General features: G+C 39.4%; 1 protein-coding gene across 3 annotated transcripts in view; it reads left to right on the top strand.

The window, feature by feature from the left end:
• Positions 1-23,763, top strand: part of PTCHD4 (patched domain containing 4) — a gene marked incomplete at both ends in the record, with an annotated part of 153,711 nt that extends 129,948 nt beyond the window's left edge. For all 3 annotated transcript variants that reach the window (XM_081246237.1, XM_081246238.1, XM_081246236.1), the window contains one exon: positions 22,130-23,763. In XM_081246237.1, coding sequence (XP_081102363.1) covers positions 22,130-23,763 — 1,634 coding nt within the window. The remainder of the gene's footprint in view (positions 1-22,129) is intronic.
• Between the last annotated feature and the right edge of the window lie 632 nt (positions 23,764-24,395).

The raw sequence follows: 24,395 nt of genomic DNA, 5'->3' as shown, positions 1-24,395 counted from the left end.
AAGAATCTTAGTCACCACTGTATTTCCAATGCTGAGCACAGTCTCTCGATACCTCCCAAATAAGACAGGCTTGGGAAATGTTGAGAGAATGGCCTGAATCATGTCTCTGGATTCTTGTCTTGTTCATTATTTCCAAACGCTAATTGCAGTAACTTGATGAGCCAACCTCAGCTCCTTTCTACGTTGCTCTGTTGCTACCAGTCAGCCTGTTTCTTGCCAGCAGACCTTCCTCACACCACGATCGGACAGTCTGCCAGGACAGCTGTGCCCCTCCCTGTGCTAGCAGCTTGCTTGCCTTTATGCCGACATTGCCAGGTGCTTGTTGTGTCCGTCCTCACAGCGTGCAAGGGAGCCAAGAATGAAAAGCAAGTATGCCAAACAAAGTTGAAATAGTTTACGGAAGCCTAGGACCTGACAAGTGTATCCTGTCTTGTGGCCAAGAGTTACTCAGTTCAGTTTGGATCTATATGAGGGTCCCGCCCCTCCACGAGTGCTTTCACACACTAGGTGTTTAATAAACATTAATTAATTAATTAATTAAACATTAATTAAATTTAAAAAAAAAAAACAAAGCTAATCATGCCTTTTTTGCCTTGCAACCTTCAGTGGCTCCCCATTGGACTTACAATAAAATCAAAACTCCTTCACGTGATCTACAAAAGCCCAGTATTTTCCAAGCCACACTGTTATCTCCAACCACGTTCCATGACTCTTTCCTCATGACTCAGCCATTCACATATGTGTGTGCGCATAAGGTGTGTGTGTGTGTCTTCTTAGTTCTTCTAATTCTCCCTCCAGTTCACCACCTGTGTACATCCTGTTCCTTGGACATGAAATGCTTCCACTATCTTTCCCTCCCACTCATCCTTCAGGGCTCACTTCAAATGGCGTTTCTTTTGACCTCCCCTGATACAAAGTATGTCCCTTGTTGTTCTCTCCATTGAACCCAATCCTTTTCTTCATGGCACTTAGTGCTTTTGTATTTATATATTTATTCATGTGTTTATTTATTTGATGTCTTTCTAGCTCATTAAATGATAAATGGCATTTGCAAAGAATATTTCTTGAGTGAATGAATGATTTCTCCATTATCCATTATTGAAAGACTAATCTTATTTTCATTTTGTCCCATTTACTAACACCCAGATATAATTCTCTCCACCTTCTGCAAAGTGCATACACTATACAGAATTGTAATGAAGAGAAACGGTGGTTTGTACCCATGCTGTTTTGTACATCCAGAAGGCGTCTTCCCTGCTGTAATCCTCCTCCCAGTAGATGCTAAGTCAGAGGTGGGCAAATTTTTTTCTGTAAAGGGCCAAATACTAAATATTTTCCATTGTGCTAGCCATGCAGTCTCTGTCACAATGGCTCAGCTCTGCCGTTGTAGGGGGCAAGAAGCCATAGGCAAAAGGTAAATGAATGAGCATAACTGTGTTCCAATACAATTTATTTCCAAAACAGGAGGAAGCAGGCTAGTTTGCCAACCCCTGCCCTAGGTAATCAGAGTCACAGCTTTAGATGACACATCTGTATTGCCTAGATTCATGCAAAAACCTAGCTGTACTGATCCTTTTTCACCTGTACCCTTGCCTTCTATTCTCATCCCAGCAACCAAGGTGATCTTTTTCAGTGGCCTCCCATCTTACTCCATGTAAAAGCCAGGGTTTCACTGTGACCTGCATGGCTGCATCTGTCCCTCATCTTGATCTCTCTGAGCTCACCTCCTATCCATCCTCCCTGCTCTCGGTCCACTCCAGCCCACCTGGCCTTGCTGTTCCTTGCCCATATCGGGCAGATTCCTGACTCAGTGCCTTTGAACTTAATGTTTCCTCTGCCTAGAATACTCTTCTCGTGAAGACATCATAGCTGTTTCTTCACTTCTTTCTGACCATCTTCCAAAAGTTATCTTTATGGTAAATAAGGTCTTTCTTATTCACTCTCTCTACAATTTCCCACCTCTACCCCAGACACATATAACTCCCCTTTTTCTGCTTGTTTTCCTGATTGACCAATATATAACACATTATATTTAGTGCTTATTTATCTTAGTACTTATTATTTGTCTTCTTCACTAGAACTAAGCCCCATGAGAGCAGAGACCACCTCTGTCTTCATCACTGCTCTATCCCTTATGCCTATAATGGTGCTTTAGTACATAGTATACACTCAATAAATATATATTGAATAAAAGAATAAGTAATTAAGCAAATCCTTTTCCTTATAGGAACTTCTGTGCCTGAGCCAAGACATCATCACAAGTAATTTTTTCTTTTCCTTTTAATATTCAAGAAAACAAGTCAAGTTTCCAGTTGAAAAAATTTATACACATTGGACTCATCTTTGTACTCAACTTAAGAATGCTTAATAGTTGCATCTTAGCAACTTCTTTTCATCTGAACTGACTCTCTCCACTGACAGGTTAAAACTAGAGGGAGGGGGAAAAGTTTCAAAAGTCAAATAGAAGTTATACCTTGCTTTTTAATTAAATGCATGTGCAGAAATTGGTTATTGAGAAATTTTACTTAAATTCTCCGGGTATTTGTGAATGTGCTGACCAGACCCTTAGCCCATGGGTCAAAATAATGCCAGAAAAACTCTTCTTAGAAAGCTCTGAGAACAAGTTATTTTCCTAGCTTTAAACAGAAAGCACTATGTGAACCTATGTTTCCTTTGTACTTTAGAACAAAGAAAAACATCAAGTTTTTCATGATACGTAAGTGTGCATGGGTTACTTATGAGCATATGAAATTGACTCAAGGTAAGACATTTGACAGTTACACCAACCAAAGAGAAAAAGAAAGATTAGAATTTGGATTTATTTATATGTGATTAAAAGGAAATCAGAGTAAAGAAAACTAGCTGACAGTTTTTAAATTGGCTGCTTTGTTTGAAGTGAAGGGAAAACCATTGCTAATTAATCTTCAGGCTGAAATCATTGTTAATGCCTCCGTTCCTTATCAGTCCATACCCTCATCATCTTTCTGTGTTCTGGAAGCGTTTTCTTCATTTCAGCTTTCCCATGTGTTCATTTTCCTGAGCTCTTGTAGTTTCACCTCTGAGTGACATGCAGTGCCTTGAACATAGTGGGTAAACAAGTGCCTGTTATCCTGGATTAAAGTATCTCGAATTCTTATTTAATTATTTCTTAAACATGTGCCTTTTTTCAATAAGACTGTAAACCCCTCAAGATAAAAGTTATCCGAACCTTCTTTCTCTAACCCCTGATACCCAGAACAAACTAGTTACTAAAATACCTGTTAAGTTTGATTATTTAGAAATAGAAACGTTGATATACAGCAGATATTTAGGAATTAAAGGATTATAATTTTACAGCATTTAAAATGAAGCATTTCAGTAAAGCCTAGTGTTGTAAGAGGAGCCAGACAATGTTAATTTATCCAAAATCATATAAGATATTTGTGTTGTTGCTGTTGTTATTGTTGTTGTTTGTAAAATCTTTAATTCCCTAGTGTTTTCACAAGAGTAAGTGGGAAATATGAGTTCAGTTAAGAAAATAACACTCTAACTTTAGTTATTGACTTGCTTCTTTTATTTTTTTCTTTACTTATTTATCTATTTATGTATTTTTGGCTGCGTTGGGTCTTTGCTGCTGTGCAGGGGTTTTCTCTAGTTATGGCGAGCGGGGGCTACTCCTCGTTGCGGTGAGAGGGCTTCTCATCATGGTGGCTTCTCTTGTGGCTGGAGCACGGGCTCTAGGCTCCCGGGCTTTAGTAGTTGTGGTGCGTAGGCTCCAGAGCACAGGCTCAGTAGTTGTGGCACATGGGCTCAGTAGTTGTGGCGCACGGGCTTAGTTGCTCCGCAGCATGTGGCATCTTCCCGGACCAGGGCTTGAACCTGTGTCCCCTGCGTTGGATTCTTATTGGATTCCCATGCTTATTTTATTTTTAAGGCATCGATGGGTTATCTCCACTGAGTTTATCTCAGGCCGGTAGCAGATTTTGTTCTAAAAAAAAGAAAGGAAGGAGGGAAGGAGGGAGGACAAAAACCTCTGGTAGGAAGGAGAAAAAAAGAAGCAAGGTTTAGAAGATTCAACACGAAGTCTCACTTCTTAGAGTCTAAAGGTAGGATACCATATAATGGTAATGATAATAACCATAATAATAAACAGAGTGATTTGTGAAATACTGAGATTTTATTCTGGTCTAAAAACCAAGCTCTCTGCTCCTTGGAGGGTAAGTATCCTCCAGACATTCCTTCCCTCCCTGTACTTAACCACTGTACATCTGCAACACGCACACCATCTCTCTCTCACACCTGACTTCTCTCACGGGAATACTAAATTGGTTTAAATCATGTGGAAGCATTATAAATACTGTTTGATTATGAGGATAAATTGGTTCAAATCACATAGATACTTTCCTAAGTGCTGACTGATGAGGAAGTTTAGATATGCTATAATTTATAAACAAAATGAAGAAGGTTACCTGGCAAGATATGAGAGGTAGGAACAATTTTAGTACTTAAGAAATATAAAGGAAAGAGAACACTTCCCAAATCATTCTCTGAGGCCAGTATTACCCTGATTCCAAAACCAGAAACATCACAAGGAAAGAAAACTATGGACCAATATTTCTTAGGAGTATAAATGCAAAAAAGTCTTAACAAAATATGAGTAAATCAAATGCAGCAACATATAAACAGGATTGTACACCACGACTAAGTGAAATTTATCCCATAAATGCAAGGTTAGTTTAATATCTGAAAATCAGTTATTGTAAAACGCTGTATCAATAGAATAAAGGTCAGAAAAGACATGATCATCTCAATAGACATAGAAAAGGCATTTGACAAACCTCAGCACCCTTTTATGATAAAAGACACTCAACCAGCTAGTACTAGATGGGAACTTTGTCAACCTGATAGAAAGCATCTGTGAAAAACCCAAACCTAACATAATATTTTTGATGAATGCTTTTCCTTTGAGATTAGGAACATCACAAGGATATCTGCCCTCACCACTTCTATTTAACATTGTATTGGTTGTTCTAGCTAGGGCAATTAGGCAAGCAAATGAAATAAAAGGCATTCATATTGAAAGGAGGAATTATATCTATTTGGAGATGACATGATCTCATTACAGAAAATCCTAAGGAATCTACCAAAAAATGGTTGGAACTAATAAAGGAGTCCAGCAATATTGCAGCATCGGTATACAAAAGTCAATTGTACTTCTATACACTAACAATAAACAATCCAAAAATGAATTTAAGAAAACAATTCCATTCATAATAGCATTGTAAAGAATAAAATTCTGAGCAATAAATATACCAAAAGCAATGCAAAATTGTACTCTGAAAACTGCACACTATTGAAAAAACTTTAAAAGACCTCAGTAAATGGAAAGACATTCCATGTTCATAGATTAGAAGACTTAACATAAAGCTACAGCAATGAAGATACAATGGAACTGGCACAAGTATAGACATACAGGTCAATGGAATAGAATTGAGACTCCAGAAATACATTCTTGCATTTATGGTCAATTGATTTTTTTGACAAAGATGCCTAGATAATCCAATGGGGGAAAATAATATTTTCAACCAATGATACTGGGACAATTCGATATCCACATGAAAAAGAATAAAGTTGGACTTCTTCACGCTGTAAGTAAAATTCAACTCAAAGTAGGTCATAGACCTAAATGAAAGACCTAAAACTATAAACCTCTTAGAAGAAAATGTAGGAGTAACTCTTCATGACCTTGGTTAAGCAAAGCCTTCTTAGATATGACACCAAAAGCAAAATCAAAGAAAAGATGGATAAATTGGACTTCCTCAAAATTAAAAACTTTTGCACTTCAAAAGATTCCATCTAGGGCTTCCCTGGTGGCGCAGTGGTTGAGAGTCCGCTTGCTGATGGAGGGGACATGGGTTCGTGCCCCGGTCCGGGAAGATCCCACATGCCGTGGAGTGGCTGGGCCCATGAGCCATAGCCGCTGAGCCTGCGTGTCTGGAGCCTGTGCTCCGCAACGGGAGAGGCCACAACAGTGAGAGGCCTGCGTACCGCAAAAAAAAAAAAAAAAGAAAAGACTCCATCTAGAAAGTGAAAAGATGACTCACAGAATGGGAACTGCAAATAATGGGAAAATATTTGCAAATTATATATCTGATAAGAGACTTTTGTTCAGAATATGTAAAAAGATCTATTACAACTTTGCAAAGGATTTGAATAGATATTTAACCTAAGAAGATAAACAAACGGCCAAAAAAGTATGAAAGATGCTCAACATCATTAGTCATTAGAGAAATGCAAACCAAAACCACTACAACACATTGTAGATATCAGGATTGTTAAAATTAAAAAATCAGATTGTAGCAAGGGTTGAGAAGGTTGCGGAGGATTGGAGCCCTTCATACATTGCTGGTGGAGTTGTAAAATGGTGCAGCTGCTTTGGAAGACAGTTTGACAGTTCTCAAAAATGCTGAATGTAGGGTTATCATAAGACCCAGCAATTCTACCTGCAGGTGTATGTCCAAGAGAAATGAAAACATATGTCCACATAAAAACTTATGCACAGATGTTCATAGCAGTATTATTCATAATAGCCAAAAAGTGGAGACAACTCAAATGCCCATCAACTGATGAATAAATGAAATGTGGTATATTCATACATGTAGGTAACATTCAGCCAAAAAAAGGAAAGAAGTACTAATACTTGCTGCAGTGTGGATAAACTTTCAAAACATGATGCCAAGTGAAAGAAGCCAATTGCAAAAAACCACATATTGTATAATTTCATTTATATGAAATGTCTAGGAAATAAACATATACAGAAAGAAAGTAGATTAGTGGTTGCCTAGGACTTAGGGTTTGGGGGGATTGAGCTGAGGAATGAGGAGTGACTGCTTAAGGGGTTTGGAGTTACTTCTGCCGGTGATGAAATGTTCTAAAGTGGATGGTGGTGATAGTTAAATAACTCTTTCATATACTAAAAATCATTGAATTGTACAATTTAAGTGGGTGAATTGTATGGCATGTAACTCAATAAAGTTGTTATATGCAAAAGGAAAGGGCTCACCTTCCGTTTCCTTTTTTTCTATTTAAGCTGCAAACCCCATTAGGATAACATGCAAAATTATTTCAGCAAGTGTTTGATCTCCAGGCTGATTTTCTGTACCCAGTAAAATGATTTCAAACTCAAGAACCTTTAACAGCTATACGACATTACACCTATGTTATGTTTATGGAGTGCTGTAGAGTATTTCTCCCTCTACAGCCTTTTCACAAATACCATCCCATTGGGTGGTGGTCAGGGGAAATGTTTGTATTCAATTTGTCAAAAATATTTCCTAATCATCTATAATATTCATAGTACAGTGAAAGCTTGGGTGTTTGGAAGCAAAGAAACATCAGATGTCACTTTGTGTAGTTGGCAAAATACGTGAAACAACAAGAACAATAGTGGAGCAATAAAAAGGTATTTAACTATATACATTATATAGGAGAAATTCTGTGAGAATCCCAGATTTGTGGCGTATACAGTATTTTATAGCCCTGCTATGAAGGGGAGATCCTCTTCTAGACCTGTATCTACTTGGATGTTCTGCTTTAGTCTTTTACTTCTTGTCTGTTGTAGGAGCAAGTACTCTTCCACTTACGGATACTCCTAAGCTTCTCCCTGAATGAGGCATGTAAGGGGAAAACTTTCCATTAATTCGTTCAAGCCCTTCACTGGATTCTTCTCCAGGGAGAAAGTGATCTCTCTGATTGGAAAAATAGGGAGAATCTGACATCTAGGGGCCCCAAGACCAGTAGAGACCTAAAAAAGGAAACATTTCTCCTCTTCCTTTTGTTCTTCCTTCTTTCCTTCCTTCCTTCCTTCTTCCTTCCTTTCTTTCTTTCTTTTTCCTCCCTCCCTTCCTTCCTTCCTTCCTTTCCCTCTTTCTCTCTCTTTCTCTCTCTCCTTCTCTCCTTCTCTCCTACTCTCCTACTCTTTCTCTCTTCCTCTCTTCATCTCTTTCTTTCTTTCTGTCTTTCTTTCTCTCTCTCTCTCTTCCTTCCTTCCTTTCCTTCCTTCCTTCCTTCCTTCTTTCTTTCTTTCTTTCTTCTTTCTTTCTTTCTTTCTTTCTTTCTTTCTTCTTTCTTTCTTTCTTTCTTTCTTTCTTTCTTTCTTTCTTTCTTTCTTTCTTTCTTTCTTTCTTTCTTTCTTTCTTTCTTTCTCCCCTTCCCTGTTCTCACTCCTCTTTATTTCCCTGTGGTGACATAGAGTTTCTCCTCTTGCAAGGGATGCATGTCTTTCTGAAGTGACTTTGCCTTTAATTGGGAGGATGTCTACATCAGTTGGGAGGTAGACGGCTCCGTTATCCTCCCATCGAGCTTTACCATCAGCAAACTACTAGGTTGTTTAGCTTAGGTCTTTGTGTTTACTCTATTTACAAGACCCCTTGAAAAGAACCGTGAGTGGTAGCATGTGCTCACTAAACTGACCCTGAATCTCCAGCACTACTGATGAGACCTTCTTTCGCTGATCACATGCTTCCATTCTTCTTCAATGAGGAAGATTCCTTAGCCACTATATATGTTTTACAGTTTTGTCTAATTACTGCATAGAGGAGAAAATTGAGAAGAACAGGGTCAGGTCAAATAGTGGGAATGGTACTCCTTGGGCAGACATTTAAAAACTAATATTAGCTAAAAAGATTCTGGAAGTCACCTAAAATTTTAGATAAAGAGTTATGATAGTTAAAATGCAGTTTGAAAAGGTAAACGGGTTTGTTGTTTATCCATTCTAAACGACAAGGTCCTACTGTATAGCACAGGGAACTTATTCAATATCCTATGGTAAACCATAATGGAAAAGAATATGAAAAAGAATGTATGTATATATATAACTGAGTCACTTTGCTGTGCAGTAGTAATTAACACAACATTATAATTCAACTATACTTCAATAAAATTAAATTTAAAAATAAAACTAATTAAAATTAAATAAAATTAACTCATTCTTAAGTCAAACTAAAAAAATATAAAGTGCTGTTTTGTAAGGATTCAGTAATAAATAGAAAGAAAACTCCAGCTTTAATATAATGTGTCTATGATGTGCCTCCCCTATACCTAGCACCAGACTGTGCTCTTTCACTGATCATCTCGTAGACAACGTGTGGAAATCAGTCATCTCAACCAATCAGCCCTCCTCCTCGCTGGGTTCTGTGCAGTAGAGAATATATATCCAAGGAGCCAAAGGAGAATCAAATTTTCTTCCTTATAAATGGAGGCACGGTATTTCCTAAAGTCCCCAGTAAAGCTGGAATGGAGACCTTATATGGGGGCCAGAGCCAATGTAGCGATCTCTACCTAACAAATCCTGAATCTAGATACTTTCCCCTCCTACCTGTAGGAGAACTAGATCTTCAAGGCATCCCCCACCCCTAAGATTTCCTTAACAGCCAACTGAATGGAAGTCTGTGGTTTGCCTCACAAATCCAGTTGCTGTCAGAAGAGAGACCAAGGTTAAGAGATAGATAACCTGTCTTCCTTTAGAGCAGTGGCGCCAGAAGCTGTGCCTGCAAGGGATGAGAAAGCTGAGGGCAAGCCCTGACCCTTCTTATTCATCCATTATGCAAGTAGTGCAGGAGAGAGCAATGGGGTTCAGCTTATTTACTGTTTTAGAGGAATAGTGGCCAATCCAAATATTATAACAAATGTTATCAGGTTCTCACCATCAGATCAGCCATTCCTAATGCTTAGAAGAGTGTGGTCAAAGAAAAAAAGGAAAAATGGGAGTGTACGCTTTGGCACTACCTAGTGAGAGTAGAATTGAAGTCTCCTCTTCATGAAAAAAAGAAGTAGGGGGTAAGTATCCCCATTCCAATGTGCTAGAACACCAGAAATCTTGGAAGCTCAGAGGCACATTCCTCAGTTTTACGATAAATATTTACTAAGTGCCAAGTACTGCCTTAGGAAAGGGTGATATAGAAATCAAAGCAAGACACAGATACTGCCCTCAAGATCATGGTCTACTCTCTCTGGGGTGAGAGGCTGAAGATTTGGGTTCTGGTCCTGACTACCAAAAGAACTCTGTAAACTCTGCATGTCTCTGCTTCTTCTGAGCCTCCATCTCCTAACCATAAAATGAGGGGGAAAATGATCTGTTCATGAGGCTCACATGCAGTGATGTTCCTCAGGATTCCCTTTGTGCACATCCCCCCCCCCCCTTAGTGATTTCTTCCTTTGCACCCAGCTTACTTTGTCCACACACATGCATTTTAGGGAAGGATATGAAAAACTCATTCACCCAAAGGAATAAAGAACTGCTATGCTTATAAGGTGGATATTCCCAGGAGTATTTCCATTTTCATGAAAGACTAACTCAAGTTGAATACTGAAATAATTGTAAATTTCCATGTGGCAGCATTTTTTCCTAGCATGATTCTAAAGTGGCAGGCAACTCCACTGACAAATCAGGCCAGCCATACTGCATGGAGAGCCAGTATAGAAAATCTATGTCTTTTCTTTACATGTATTAGTTTATCCACAGACTTTATAAAACTATCCAAGAAGTATTCCCAGGATACTCTGCCTCATGAGAGAGAAATGGGTCTTTCCTTTGAGGACCTCCACAGTTGGTGAGGACAGGCTTTGTACAATACTGACTTGACCACATGTGTCATAGAAATCACCCCAACAGTCAAGTTAGAAAACAGTGTCATCGTCTACAACGGTACAGGAGTCAGAAAGAGTGTAACAATCCACAGCATGTAAATATTAATCCTTAACTGTAGTTAAGAGATGATCCCAGGACGTATCATCTGCTACTCCTTATAATGCCTCAATATACTTTTGAGCTTAGCAAGTTTAGGTACAAACATTTTATCACCACTAGAGTCAAAAACTATTCCTTTAGAACTTGCTACATTTGTGACACTGCTAGGTACTGAGGGGCAAACAAAAATGAAGACATGGTCCTTGTTTTCAAGGCACTTTCACTGCTACATAGTACTTCTGATGGAATTCAATGCTGATGTCATCAGAGAAACAGTCAAAGTAATGAGATTACTGGCTTGGAGAAGATGGAAGGTACCATGCTCTTTTGTCCAATATTTGAAGTATGGGTATGTGACAGGATAATGGGCAAAGATTCCAAATGATACAATTAGGAGAAAATTTTGGAAATGTCAGGGTGACTAACTTCAACTCTAAATATGGAAGAACTTCCTGAATTTCAGAAAGTATCTGGGCAGGATATGCACTTGCTGGGCATAGAGGAAGAGTATAGCCATCAGGAGGAAAGCTGAGTGTGGTCTCATGTAGCACCATGATTTGCATACTGTAGGTGCTTAATTAATATTTGCTGATTAGTTGATGGATTTCTTTGAGAGGCATGCTATTTTATTAAAGATTTCCATACCAGTGTTAATGTAGTCTACCCCTTGAGAAATCTCAGAAAGTGTCAAAGAGATGATAAATTTTAGAAGCTGCTGACATTCTTTCATCAGCTCTTTATTTAACCCTTCTGGATCCTGAATTGTTGTCATTTAATTATAGGTGAAAATGTTCTGAAAAGAATAATGTGGACCTGTTTTGTTTGTTTGTTTTGGTTTTTTAATTTTATAATTGCTGAAATAGCCCTAGGTTTTCATATGTCTCTAAGGGTTAAAACTTTCAGATGGTCACATGGACAAAAATCATCCTTCCCGAGGTCCAGTTAGCTGTTTCAGAGTCATAGCTATCTGGGAGGGTTTCCATTTGACTCTTTCTTATGATTGTTTCTTGATTACTCTTTGCCTAATGGAAATGGGCGGGACAAAGTCCATGAGAACTCTCAAGACAGAAAGGAGTAAGATTTATCCCAAGAGGGCAATAAGAATTTCCTACAACTTTCATCCCTTGAAGCTGTGTTTGGTGGCCTGGTGTGTTATCATGATTAACTGTCACTTCTATTGATGACTTCAAGAATGAAACACAGCAGTGTGCTGTACTATACTGTGAGCATGTAGCTAAGACTCCAAATGAATGTTCACCCATAAATAAAAAGTGTCACCTACTATTTTTTTCTGCTTTATAACAAAGTGAATCAGTTATACATATACATATGTTCCCATATCTCTTCCGTCTTGCGTCTCCCTCCCTCCCACCCTCCCTATCCCACGCCTACTATTTATTGAGTTTTTAATATGTGCCAAGGACTGTGGTAAACACTTTATGTGGATTATCTCGTTCATTAATGTCAGCAACACACTATCAGGTAGGGGCTTGCATTTCCTGCTCTGCACATAAGGAAATTGACATGGAGAGGTTGCTGTTGAAGGTGTGGGGTAGGAAGTGATGTAGCTGGGGTTTGAATCCAGGGAATTAACACAAGAGCCAGTACTCAGGGCCCCTCTTCCACCCTGCTATCTGCCCAGTCACTGTCCTTGATCCCCTGCCTTTGAGAATTAACATCTAACTTTTTCTGAGATAACTCCCGTTGATTAATTTATGCTGTGTTAAAGCTGTTAAGCTGTGGACCACTGAAAGGGAACAGATTACAGAGAAATGTGGTGAGAAGAGCGCCTTTTCATCTGGAAAGGAACTCTGTACTCATCAGGGATGTATTCAAATGACAGCAGTTCTTTCACTTTGAGAGGACCCTCTAGGAAATGGTGTCTTGCACCGGCCCCCCACCACCACCGGGGGCTGCTGGAACTCAGCAGGCTGCCCCAAAGCCCTACTGTGCTCTCCTCCTAGAAGGGAGTCTGGTTTGCTCTGTGAGCTGCAGAATAAAACAGTGGCTGAAAAGCTCTTCTTCAGCTTCTTTCCTGCCAGATGAGAACGATTCTATTAGCTTAGCCTGAATAAGAGCACACATGGAAGGAATGCTGCAATTTGTTGGATCCAGTTAACTAAAGTCTTTTATTAATCAACATTTTTTCACAACGAACTTCTTAAGGACAGAACAGGCAATTTCAAAATAATCATCAGAGAAGAAAACTTTTAAACTTTTCTCTAGGCCTGGTATACATTCAATCCAAACTCCCACATTTCTGCAACTATATAATTCTGTTCAGTACTAGCTATCATTTGTGGGAACACTAATTGTGTGCCAGGTATTTATATAAAGGGATTCATGTGTCTGTGTCTCCTTTAACACAGCAATCCTTTGAAGCAGGAATTGCTGTTTTCTCCATTTTACAGATTGGCAAATCTAGCCACGGAGTCTTTCATTTTCCCAGGGTCACACATCTAATAGATGGAAGCTTAAACCCACAGAACTCAGTTCTTTAACCAATATGCTAAATTGTCTCCTGATTATTGATAAAATGATGTATGATAAAATGATGACTCTGAAGTATATTATTTAATAAATAATAAAAGCTAACATTTATTGAGTGCTTCCTGGGTCCCAGGCCTGCTCTAAGCATATTACAACTATTGTATCAGTTAATCTTCACATAGCCCATTAGCCCATAGTACCTTTTTAATCCCTATTTTCCAGACTAAGAAAGTGAAATACACAGAAGTTAAACTAATTCTCCCCATACCACACATCACAAAATTATGTGCCAGAACTAGAAGCAAAATGTGTTACTCCAGAGTACATCATTTTAATTGCTACAAATAATGCCTTTTTTCCCTTTTTTTAAGAACTGGATGCAGAAGAGGAATACAAGTCTAATACATTTTAGAAAGATCTCCGATAGAGCTAATCAACCAATAAAAGCGGAATCAGAAAGGAAGTTCTGGTTGATTAATTTAATGACTTCAAATAATCAGATGATCCAATCCTTGAGCTTCCTGGTTAATTGAGTTTCCACTGATTTCAGGCCATTCTGTTCAGAGAGAATTCTCGTTCATGGGTTGTTAAATTTATCTTCACTTGTAAGAAAGGCAGCAAAACATTCAAGGATGCTCCCAGAAAACTTGCTCTTTGAAGCATTATGCTTTTATCAAGCAGTTGTGCTACAACTTTGAAGATTTTCTTTTGAATGATATTTATAAGAAACCAAAATTGTGCATAATTTAAATTTGCTCCATGAGATTCCTTCCATTTCAAACGCATTTCTTAATGATTGAATCAGACACTTTAAAAAGCATTCTCCAGCTCTTGGTGTTATAGAAATCCTAAGTCATCATCACTTCTACTCTTTGTAGGATAAAAGATCCCCAAAGCTTGTAATTAATGAACCATTAAATTCAGGCATATGGATATGATATGGTTTTCAAATGGGACAAATGGGAGTTATTAAACTTCAAAGCGATGACATTTTACCATATCTTCCTAATGGGAGGCACTCAGGAAAGGTGCTTCAAATGAATTCTAACTAATCTTTGAATGTCTTTAGCTCAATAAATACTTAGATTATCTTAATTTTCCTTCCTCCAAGTTCTTATACTTATTATTTTCTTCTTTTATATGATCTCTTATTGTAGGTCTTGATTTTTTTTAAGCATATGCTTGTGTTTAGTTTATGAGCTACCAATCCACTTCTCTTGACAATTGTAAGATTTTCAGCCCCGCCCTGGTTCCCCCATTCATTGCTCTTCTCTGCTTGAAGCAATGACTTTTTCATCCACATGGCTCCTCCCCCCTTCTCCGATTTTAACAACCATATTATATTCCTTTCAGAACAGCTTGCCACTTCCCATATGCCCATCTGACTTTCTCTTTTTAGTGAGAATACAACTAAAATATCACTTCCACCAGAACACCATCCCTTTCACTAGTGACATGATTTGGAAATTCAAATCCTCCAGGAATTAACTCTCATCCAATGCTCCTGTCCTAGCTCCCACACTTCTAACTCCTATACTCAATGAAGTCAATTTATAAAGTCAACAATAAAGGAAGTTTAATTTCTCTCATTTTCCAAAAATATTTATTATAAAATATCAATGTCCTCCAACCAAAGACCACCAGGACTACTACAATAATTGAACAAATCTGGGTTTATTGACTCACTGCAATGAGGAAGAACACACACCTCTGAGGACTATGAAGCATTTTTGGAAGAAGATATTAGAATGGACTTATTATATGATTTTTGCAAGTATTAGGTGATTTGGAAGAGGGTTGAAGGCAGCAAGGTTGGTTACTGTCAGGAAGAAAGGGTAAATCCATGATCAGTTATCTTAACAATTCTTAGAAGGCAAGGAAACCAGACCAAGATTAAACTGTGATTGGTAAAGAAGCAGCAATCAATCCTACTATTCTTGATAAAAGGATATTTGGCCTATTTTATGTTTCGGACAATGTTTGCATTTTGTTTGTGCTCAGTCGTGATTATGGAGTGGTATTATTTTGTCTCAATCTATCCCGGTCACAAAGTGATCTTGTCTGATGCTTTGTTGCCAGACCATCTGTGTGATCAACAGGACAAAATACTAAGCCGAACTGTGAGGGCCAGACCAGCTCCTGGCAACACCAAGACCTATTTGACAGCACCCAGCTATCAGGGCTGCTTTTTCCTTTCTCAAACATAATGTATATTCCTTTCATAAAACTAGAAGACACGGAAAGCATTGAGAAGAAAATGAAAAGCTTCCTGGGAGTCTTTTTCTCCCTGAGTGGGAATACCAAAGAGGGAGAGAACAAGAAAGCAAGCCACTGTGTGTGCGCTGACTCTGCAGTGGAGTTTCAGCTCTTGGCAACATTGAGCTCCTGCAGCAAGGAAATCTGAAAAGAGAGCCCCCGAGTTCCCTCCAAAAGCCAAGTCAGCTGTGGTGATAAAGAGAGCAGGAACCAGGCTGCATTCAGAAGCTGGCATCCCAAGTCAAATGACTTGGAATGTTCTCCATGGTAAATACCCTGGAGTTGCCAGCAATGAGCTTTTCCACTCAGTGGAGTACTTCCTGTGTGTCAAGCACATGTATTAACTTATCTAAAACTCAGAACAATCCCATGAGGTGTCTTCTCTTGTTACCTCATTTTACAGATGAGAAAACTGAGATATGGAGAGGTTCAAAAACAACCTGCCCAAGGTCACAGAACTAGGAAGTAGGAGACCCAGGATTTAAACTCAAGCAGTTTAAACTCTGATTTAACCCAGGATTTAAACTCTGGCTCTGGGGAATGTGCTGCTAGTCACAATATCAAATAGTGGGACTGGGCTTCCCTGGTGGTACAGTGGTTGAGAGTCTGCCTGCTAATGCAGGGGACACGGGTTTGAGCCCTGGTCTGGGAAGATCGCACATGCCACGGAGCAACTAGGCCCGTGAGCCACAACTACTGAGCCTGCGCATCTGGAGCCTGTGCTCCGCAGCAAGAGAGGCCGTGATAGTGAGAGGCCCGCGCACCACGATGAAGAATGGCCCCCACTTGCCACAACTAGAGAAAGCCCTCGCACAGCAACAAAGACCCAACACAGCCAAAAATAAATAAAACAAACAAACAAACAAATAAATAAATAGAAAAGGAAATGTGTTGGCACACAGAGGGGAGGCTTCTAAGTGGGTGAGTTAGAGATGAAGAGGGGGAAGGGGAAGGCATTAGGGATGAGATCATGTTTAAGTGGTATCTTTAAAATATACATAGGAATCAGCCAACTAAAGAGAAAGAACTATGCATAAGGATCCCATATAATGCCAAACCAGCGACTGACAACTCAGAATGCTGATTCAATATCCCGATTTTTTTGTTAGCTGCTTTACTGGTTCAGTTGACTGGGATTTTGTTTTTTCATCCATTAGGTTGGCATCAGGATCACATAGCCTAAGAGCCCAATAAAAAAATCAAAATGCTTTTCTAGCTGAGCTCAATGGTGATTTCCACAAACAGAGCTGCTGAACACATAGTTAATTAACCAAAGCAGAAATAACGCCTAAGAGAAAGTAGAAAGTTTTCTCTGGAGTGAGATGTGAGAAGGAGTATTATTTTTACCTCTATTTTTTATGTCGCTGAAACAGGAGATGTCAAACTCTCATGACCTGCTGAGGGCTTAACGTGTTCAAGCGAAGAAGAAGACCCACCAGTATGTCTTCAGAAGAGAATTCTAATTTGGCAGATTAGAAAGAATCCAAAGCCCCACAGAAGGAGCTTATTAGAGCAATAACTGTATCAAAGGAAAACCCAGTAGGAAACTAACTGGGTCAGTTACAATTAGTTCTGATTGGATTTGATCCTTGTTAAAACTATTTTCTTTGGAATTCTTGATTTTGGAGAGGTTAGGTTTGGCATTAAAGTGGCAACTGTAAAATTTGTATTAGATTTGCAGAAGACTATCATTGCTTTGAAAGAAGTCACTTCCGGACTTTTTCTTTGGAATTCTTGATTTTGGAGAGGTTAGGTTTGGCATTAAAGTGGCAACTGTAAAATTTGTATTAGATTTGCAGAAGAGTATCATTGCTTTGAAAGAAGTCACTTCCGGACTTTTTCTTTGGAATTCTTGATTTTGGAGAGGTTAGGTTTGGCATTAAAGTGGCAACTGTAAAATTTGTATTAGATTTGCAGAAGAGTATCATTGCTTTGAAAGAAGTCACTTCCGGACTTTTTCTTTGGAATTCTTGATTTTGGAGAGGTTAGGTTTGGCATTAAAGTGGCAACTGTAAAATTTGTATTAGATTTGCAGAAGAGTATCATTGCTTTGAAAGAAGTCACTTCCGGACTTTTTCTTTGGAATTCTTGATTTTGGAGAGGTTAGGTTTGGCATTAAAGTGGCAACTGTAAAATTTGTATTAGATTTGCAGAAGAGTATCATTGCTTTGAAAGAAGTCACTTCCGGACTTTTTCTTTGGAATTCTTGATTTTGGAGAGGTTAGGTTTGGCATTAAAGTGGCAACTGTAAAATTTGTATTAGATTTGCAGAACAGTATCATTGCTTTGAAAGAAGTCACTTCCGGACTAGCAATGAACCAGAGAGATTTCCTACAGCGCTGTCAGGTCAATCATAGTGTAGAAGTTTACACGGGAAGTGCAGGAGTTTAGAGAAATGTTGTAAAATGCGGGTTGGAATAAGTTCTCAAGAAGATCCATCTCACTTTAGAAGTCATCTTTACTTGTTGTAGAGTGATTGCTTGAGGTTCAGATCTAATTATAACTAATTCTGAATATTGTTCAGCTCACTTAGGACTGAAATGAGTTTGGTTTGGTAACAAAATTTTTTTTTTAATTTTAATCATTTAAAATATTTCCTCTGGCTGACCTGCGCTGCCATGGCTAGGGAAAGAATCGACATACTCTTCATTTTCTCATTTCTCAATTGCAAATAGCAGAACTTATTAAATTATTGTTAAATAGGGTATGTTAGTAAGCTGACAGCTAAGTTTTCCTTGTTATTGCACAATTTTTCCATTTGCTTTCATTTAGAAAGAGGTCTCCCCAGCAACATCCCTGAAGACTTTTGGAATATTCAATACACACACATATACATGCAGATCTTTTATTTCTATTCATTTTCCTCCTTGACTTTTTCTCCCAGTTCCAATTCTGTCCAAATCACTTTTATTCCTAAGAGTTCTCTCTCTCTTTTCTTTCATGAAACTTTATCAAAGCAAATGTCAGTTATCCCATAATGTCCCAGGTGAGATACTTGTCATATTATTCTAATATAATTTGCAAATACATACTAATATAGTGGGAGGAAATCATGATCAATGTTTGGCCGTCATCTTTTGAAACATTAAATAAAGTGTATAATTTGGGCAATAGATTATCTCTGCAGAGAGAAAAAATTCAATTATAAACATCAAAAACAAAACTATTTTCCCTTAATTTATAAGGGTTTGTGCCTTTATTCATGTTATTGCATCAGTCTAGATCACCACTGGCATCATCCTCTGCCTAGTAACACCTTTTGGAGATTTTCTGACCCCTCAGAAAGAATCAACTGTATTTTCACAGTACACAGCATACATCTCTACTTCACAAGAATGCAAGCCTTCCTTTTATGTCTGTTAGCTGCTTACATATATGTCTATCACCACTCAGGAGCATGAATGGTGTTCATAAGACAAACTGAGGCCTTAGGTGAGGATTAAGGATTTTGGTGGGAATCGGACAGAAGCAAAGAACTGCCAGGACTAGGGTACCAGGGAGTAATATAATGGAATCAGTTCAGGTCTTTGTTCAGTGGGGCAAGTCACACTTGTGTATATTCCATGCTTCATCATCTGAGATGGTGGACCACCTGTCTTTTGAGTGGATACCAGTGCCTTGTTTTCAGGTGTATTGTTTGAATTGAAATAGGACTCTCGGAGTAAGGGTGGAAAAATAGTGAATACAATCCTTTTTAAAAGCTATGTAGAGATTTAGGGATTCTTTCAAGTGAGCAGAGATGTTCAAAAAATGGTTCTAGCATCAGAATGAAAACTAAAGGGAATAGTAAGAAACCAAGAGGGAAAACACTGCAGAGGTTAGAAAACAGGATCTCTGTTGTTGACAGGCCAACTGGACAGAGCAACAAGATGTTCCCAAACCCTAATTTCTCTTTGTAGGAGCCCAGTTCTGTGAAATAATTAAATAGTTATTTGTCTGGAAAGATGGAAGGGTGGATGGATGGATGGTTAGATAGATAGATAGATAGATAGATAGATAAAGCTTAATACATATATACATACATAGCTAGAATAAATGCACCAAATTGTTAAAAGCAGTTATCTGTGTTATGGGACTATGGAATAATTTTTCACCGTTATTTTTTCCATTTTCCACAAATTTTTGTCAGAAAAGGGCGATTAAAATGTGTGTGTGTATGTGTGTGTGTGTGTGTGTGTGTATAATATCTCTTTTTCTTTTGACTAAATCAATAATTCTCAGTTGGAGGCAGTTTTGTCCCCCAGACAGCATTTGGCAATGTCTGGAGACATGTTTGATTGTCACAACTGAGGAGTGTGCTACTGACATGTAGTGGGTAGAGGCCAGGAATGCTTCTAAACATCCTACAACATACAGAACAGTTCCTAAAATTCATTTGTATTAGAAGCTATGATCTCTGGCTCAGAATTACCCAAGTAAAAATGACCTCTGGACTGACAGATATTGGAAAAGATTGTGTTTCTTGTTTACCTTTATGTTTTATATATTGACTAGCACAGATCCTCATGTGTAGCAAATTCTAATAAATATATATTGGGTTGACTTGAATTAAAAGTGTATATCTCGGGCTTCCCTGGTGGCGCAGTGGTTGAAAGTCTGCCTGCCGATGCAGGGGACATGGGTTCGTGCCCCGGTCTGGGAAGATCCCACATGCCGCGGAGTGGCTGGGCCCATGAGCCATGGCCCCTGAGCCTGGGCATCTGGAGCCTGTGCTCCGCAACGGGAGAGGCCACAACAGTGAGAGGCCCGCGTACCAAAAAAAAAAAAAAAAAAAAAAAAATTGTGTATCTCTTCTGGACACAATTAATATAGGTATAAAGATGCATAATAAACTTTTGAATTAGTAATTAAAAGGTACATTTTCTAGACCCAATTGGAATTGAGAGTTATAGTTGATTTAATTCATTGAGAGGTTAGTGGGCATCTATCACTTTGTCAGATGTCCTGCAGAGTACAAAAGTAACATAAAATGCATTCCCTGACCTTGAGGAATTTGCAGTCTAACCAAAGAGATAGACCATGTCCTGAGAAAACCATTTTGTTCCAGAGCAAAACAGCACATGTTTGTGTGCCAAAATGAGTAGCTAATTAGTGCAATAGGAATTTAAGGAACAGGAAAAAATCAGTAGGTCTGGAATTGTCAGAAACGGCCTCAAGACAAAGAAGAGAACTGAGCTAACAGGCTGATGGGTCGAATTTCAATATAAGCAGCAACAAGAGGAAGGTATTGAAAGGCAGAGAAAATAGCATTAACAAAACTTGGAAAGTAAGACTGATCATAGGCAGGTTGATGGGGAGAGAGAGGACCACTCTTGTTGAGCAGGGAATAGATTTGAACTGCTGGGAGGTGGCCAGATTATGGTAAAAATCCGATGAATGAGGATTATTAGGAATACCCTGTAAAATATCTAAGCCTGTGAATGGGATAAAACATGCCAGCCCCAAAGTTGTGTTTTCAGTCTTTACCATACTTAGAGTGATTATTTGACCTCATATGACTTAGCTTCATCTTCCCACATGTAAGACCTTTGTACTATATAAAGCAACAACCTGGCCTACATAATGTACCTAATGCTCCAAAAAAGTGACCAAAAGCAGAGACAAGCCAAATTTAGCCATAGCCTCAGGTAACCCTTTCCCCCCTTGTGACTACAAAGATACCAAGAGTCTTCATTTCAGAAGAGAAGTGCTCTAATTAAAGAATTATTTTAGGGCTTCCCTGGTGGCACAGTGGTTGAGAGTCCACCTGCCGATGCAGGGGACACAGGTTCATGCCCCGGTCCGGGAAGATCCCACATGCCGCGGAGCAGCTGGGCCCGTGAGCCATGGCCGCTGAGCCTGCACGTCCGGAGCCTGTGCTCTGCAACGGGAGAGGCCACAACAGTGAGATGCCCACATACCACAAAAAAAAAACAAAAAAACAAGCATACTGCGTCCACTTTAATGGAGCAGTCAAACATTTAGTCATCACCCACTCTGTGTGAATAAAAGCTCTGTGAGGAAATGCCTGCTATGATCTTTCCCCCTGAAGGTCTTGCCCTGTGTTTTATGTGACCTGGCAGATTTTTTTGACTCATATCCAATGTTAATTAATCAAATCTGTAGGAATTGGTTTCTAAGCTGTTTGGCTACCTAGCAGATTATTAACATTGTAAAATCAATTTAAAGCCATTTTTAAGTGTTTAAGATCATCTTATAATTTCCAAAATCAGCATGTATGTCAGTTTGAAATGGAGGTTAGGGATAACATCAGTTGATAAAGCACTGAACTGGTATTGAGGGGCATTTGATGATGGGTGACTCACAGCACCTGCCCTTGACAACTTAGTATCCATTTAGGGAGACAATATGTGTGCAGGGGGAAAAAAATCACAAAACAATGTCACATTACATTTACAAGTTGTCATATTAATGGAACAGACAATAAATGCTTCATTTTGCCCAGAATACCAATAAGTTTGGACTTTGCTGAAGTAGAAACATGAACCAAACATATCCTGCTATGTAACTGAAATTTGAGATCCTGATAGGAGGATCATAGTACTTTGAAGATTAGAGTATGCAGTACTGTTGAGCATGGATAACCTATAAGGAATTCGCTTGAACCACAGGAGGAAATGAGAACAATTCTTCTTTTCCTTCTTTTTTTTAAATTAGGTCACGGAACGAAAGGAGTATTTGAGCTTCTGTCTGGATGGCGGAGAACCAAAGAGAATTTGCCCTTCAAAGACAGGGTAGCAGATGCCTATTCGGATGTGATGGTGACCTATACCATGACCAGCTCCCTGTACTTTATTACCTTTGGCATGGGTGCCAGCCCGTTCACCAACATAGAGGCTGTGAAGGTCTTCTGTCAGAACATGTGTGTCTCCATCCTGTTGAACTACTTCTACATTTTCTCCTTCTTTGGCTCCTGTCTGGTCTTCGCTGGCCAACTAGAGCAAAACCGCTACCACAGCATCTTTTGCTGTAAGATCCCTTCTGCAGAATACCTGGACCGCAAGCCTGTGTGGTTCCAGGCAGTGATGAGTGACGGGCATCAACAGACCTCCCATCATGAGACGAACCCCTACCAGCACCACTTTATTCAGCACTTCCTCCGTGAACATTACAATGAATGGATTACCAATATCTACGTGAAGCCATTTGTTGTCATCCTCTATCTCATCTATGCCTCCTTCTCCTTCATGGGGTGCTTGCAGATCAGCAGTGGAGCCAACATCATCAATCTACTAGCTAGGGATTCCCCAAGTGTCTCTTATGCCACGGTTCAGCAGAAATATTTCAGCAACTACAGCCCCGTGATAGGATTCTATGTCTACGAGCCCCTCGAGTACTGGAACAGCAGTGTCCAGGAGGACCTCCGGAGACTCTGCAGTGGATTCACTGCAGTGTCCTGGGTGGAGCAGTATTACCAGTTCCTGAAAGTGAGCAACATCAGTGCCAACAACAAGAGTGACTTTATCAGTGTCCTACAAAGTTCATTTTTAAAAAAGCCAGAATTCCAGCATTTTCGAAACGATATCATCTTCTCCAAGGCAGGAGATGAAAACAACATCATTGCTTCTCGCTTGTATCTCGTGGCCAGGACTAGCAGAGACAAGCAGAAGGAAGTCATAGAAGTGCTGGAAAAGTTGAGGCCCCTGTCCCTGTCAAAGAGTATCCGTTTCATCGTGTTCAACCCCTCCTTTGTGTTCACGGACCATTACAGCTTATCTGTCACAGTTCCTGTTCTGATTGCAGGCTTTGGTGTTCTCCTGGTGTTAATCCTGACTTTTTTCCTAGTGATCCACCCTCTGGGAAACTTCTGGCTAATTCTTAGCGTCACCTCAATTGAGCTGGGCGTTCTGGGCTTAATGACATTATGGAACATCGACATGGATTGCATTTCTATCTTGTGCCTTATCTACACTTTAAATTTCGCCATTGACCACTGTGCACCACTGCTTTACACGTTTGTATTAGCGACTGAGCACACCCGAACACAATGTATAAAAAGCTCCCTGCAAGAGCATGGGACAGCCATTTTGCAAAATGTTACTTCTTTTCTTATTGGGTTGGTCCCCCTCCTATTTGTGCCTTCAAACCTGACCTTCACACTGTTCAAATGCTTGCTGCTCACGGGGGGTTGCACACTTCTGCACTGTTTTGTTATCTTACCTGTGTTCCTAACCTTTTTCCCCCCTTCCAAAAAGCACCACAAGAAAAAGAAACGTGCCAAACGGAAGGAGAGAGAGGAAATCGAATGCATAGAAATTCAAGAGAACCCTGATCACGTCACCACAGTCTGAAGGGTGTAGACTAATGGATTATTTTTCTTTTCCAGTATTGCACAACGATGCAGGGCAGGTAAAGCTCAGACCTCAGCTGCTTGGGCTGGCCAGGGGTAACAAGGCAAGTCAGATCAAGAGTGAATTATTCATGACACATCAAGGTGTCCACTCCTTGGGGGGAAGAAGGACTCAAAGAAGGGGGAAAAGTTCTTTGCAACCTTGTTCTCCACTAAAGATAAGTTTCTGGATGTGACCTTAGACCTTAGAGCTCTTCCAAGGAATGAATGAATCAGTGGAGTGTTAGAAGGCCAAAGGAGACAACTGCTTTTAAAAATAAAATGCTTAGGAGAGATGGAGTAGAGACAATGGGGGCCTCCAAATAGCGGAAAAGACATAGGAAATATCAAAATTGCCATGACAATTTTCATATTTGTTTTTTGAACAGGTTGGTCAAAGGAAACCTATGCACTTGGGAAGTACATATTTAATCCCATCTAAACCAAAGGACTTCCCAATTCATTTTAAGTGTGCATATATCTGTATATGTGCCATATATACATATACTTAGATTTGTCTTTAGTGTACATTGACCTCTATGTGGAGGGAGGTGCCCATTTGCAGACCGGCTGGCCTTTCTCTAGAAAGTCAAA

Source organism: Mesoplodon bidens (assembly GCF_964165515.1).
Source record: "Mesoplodon bidens genome assembly, chromosome: 10".
NCBI classification, from domain to species: Eukaryota; Metazoa; Chordata; class Mammalia; order Artiodactyla; family Ziphiidae; genus Mesoplodon; species Mesoplodon bidens.
The sequence above is the reverse complement of the archived record's forward strand: the minus strand, read 5'-3'. Positions and strand labels throughout refer to the sequence as shown.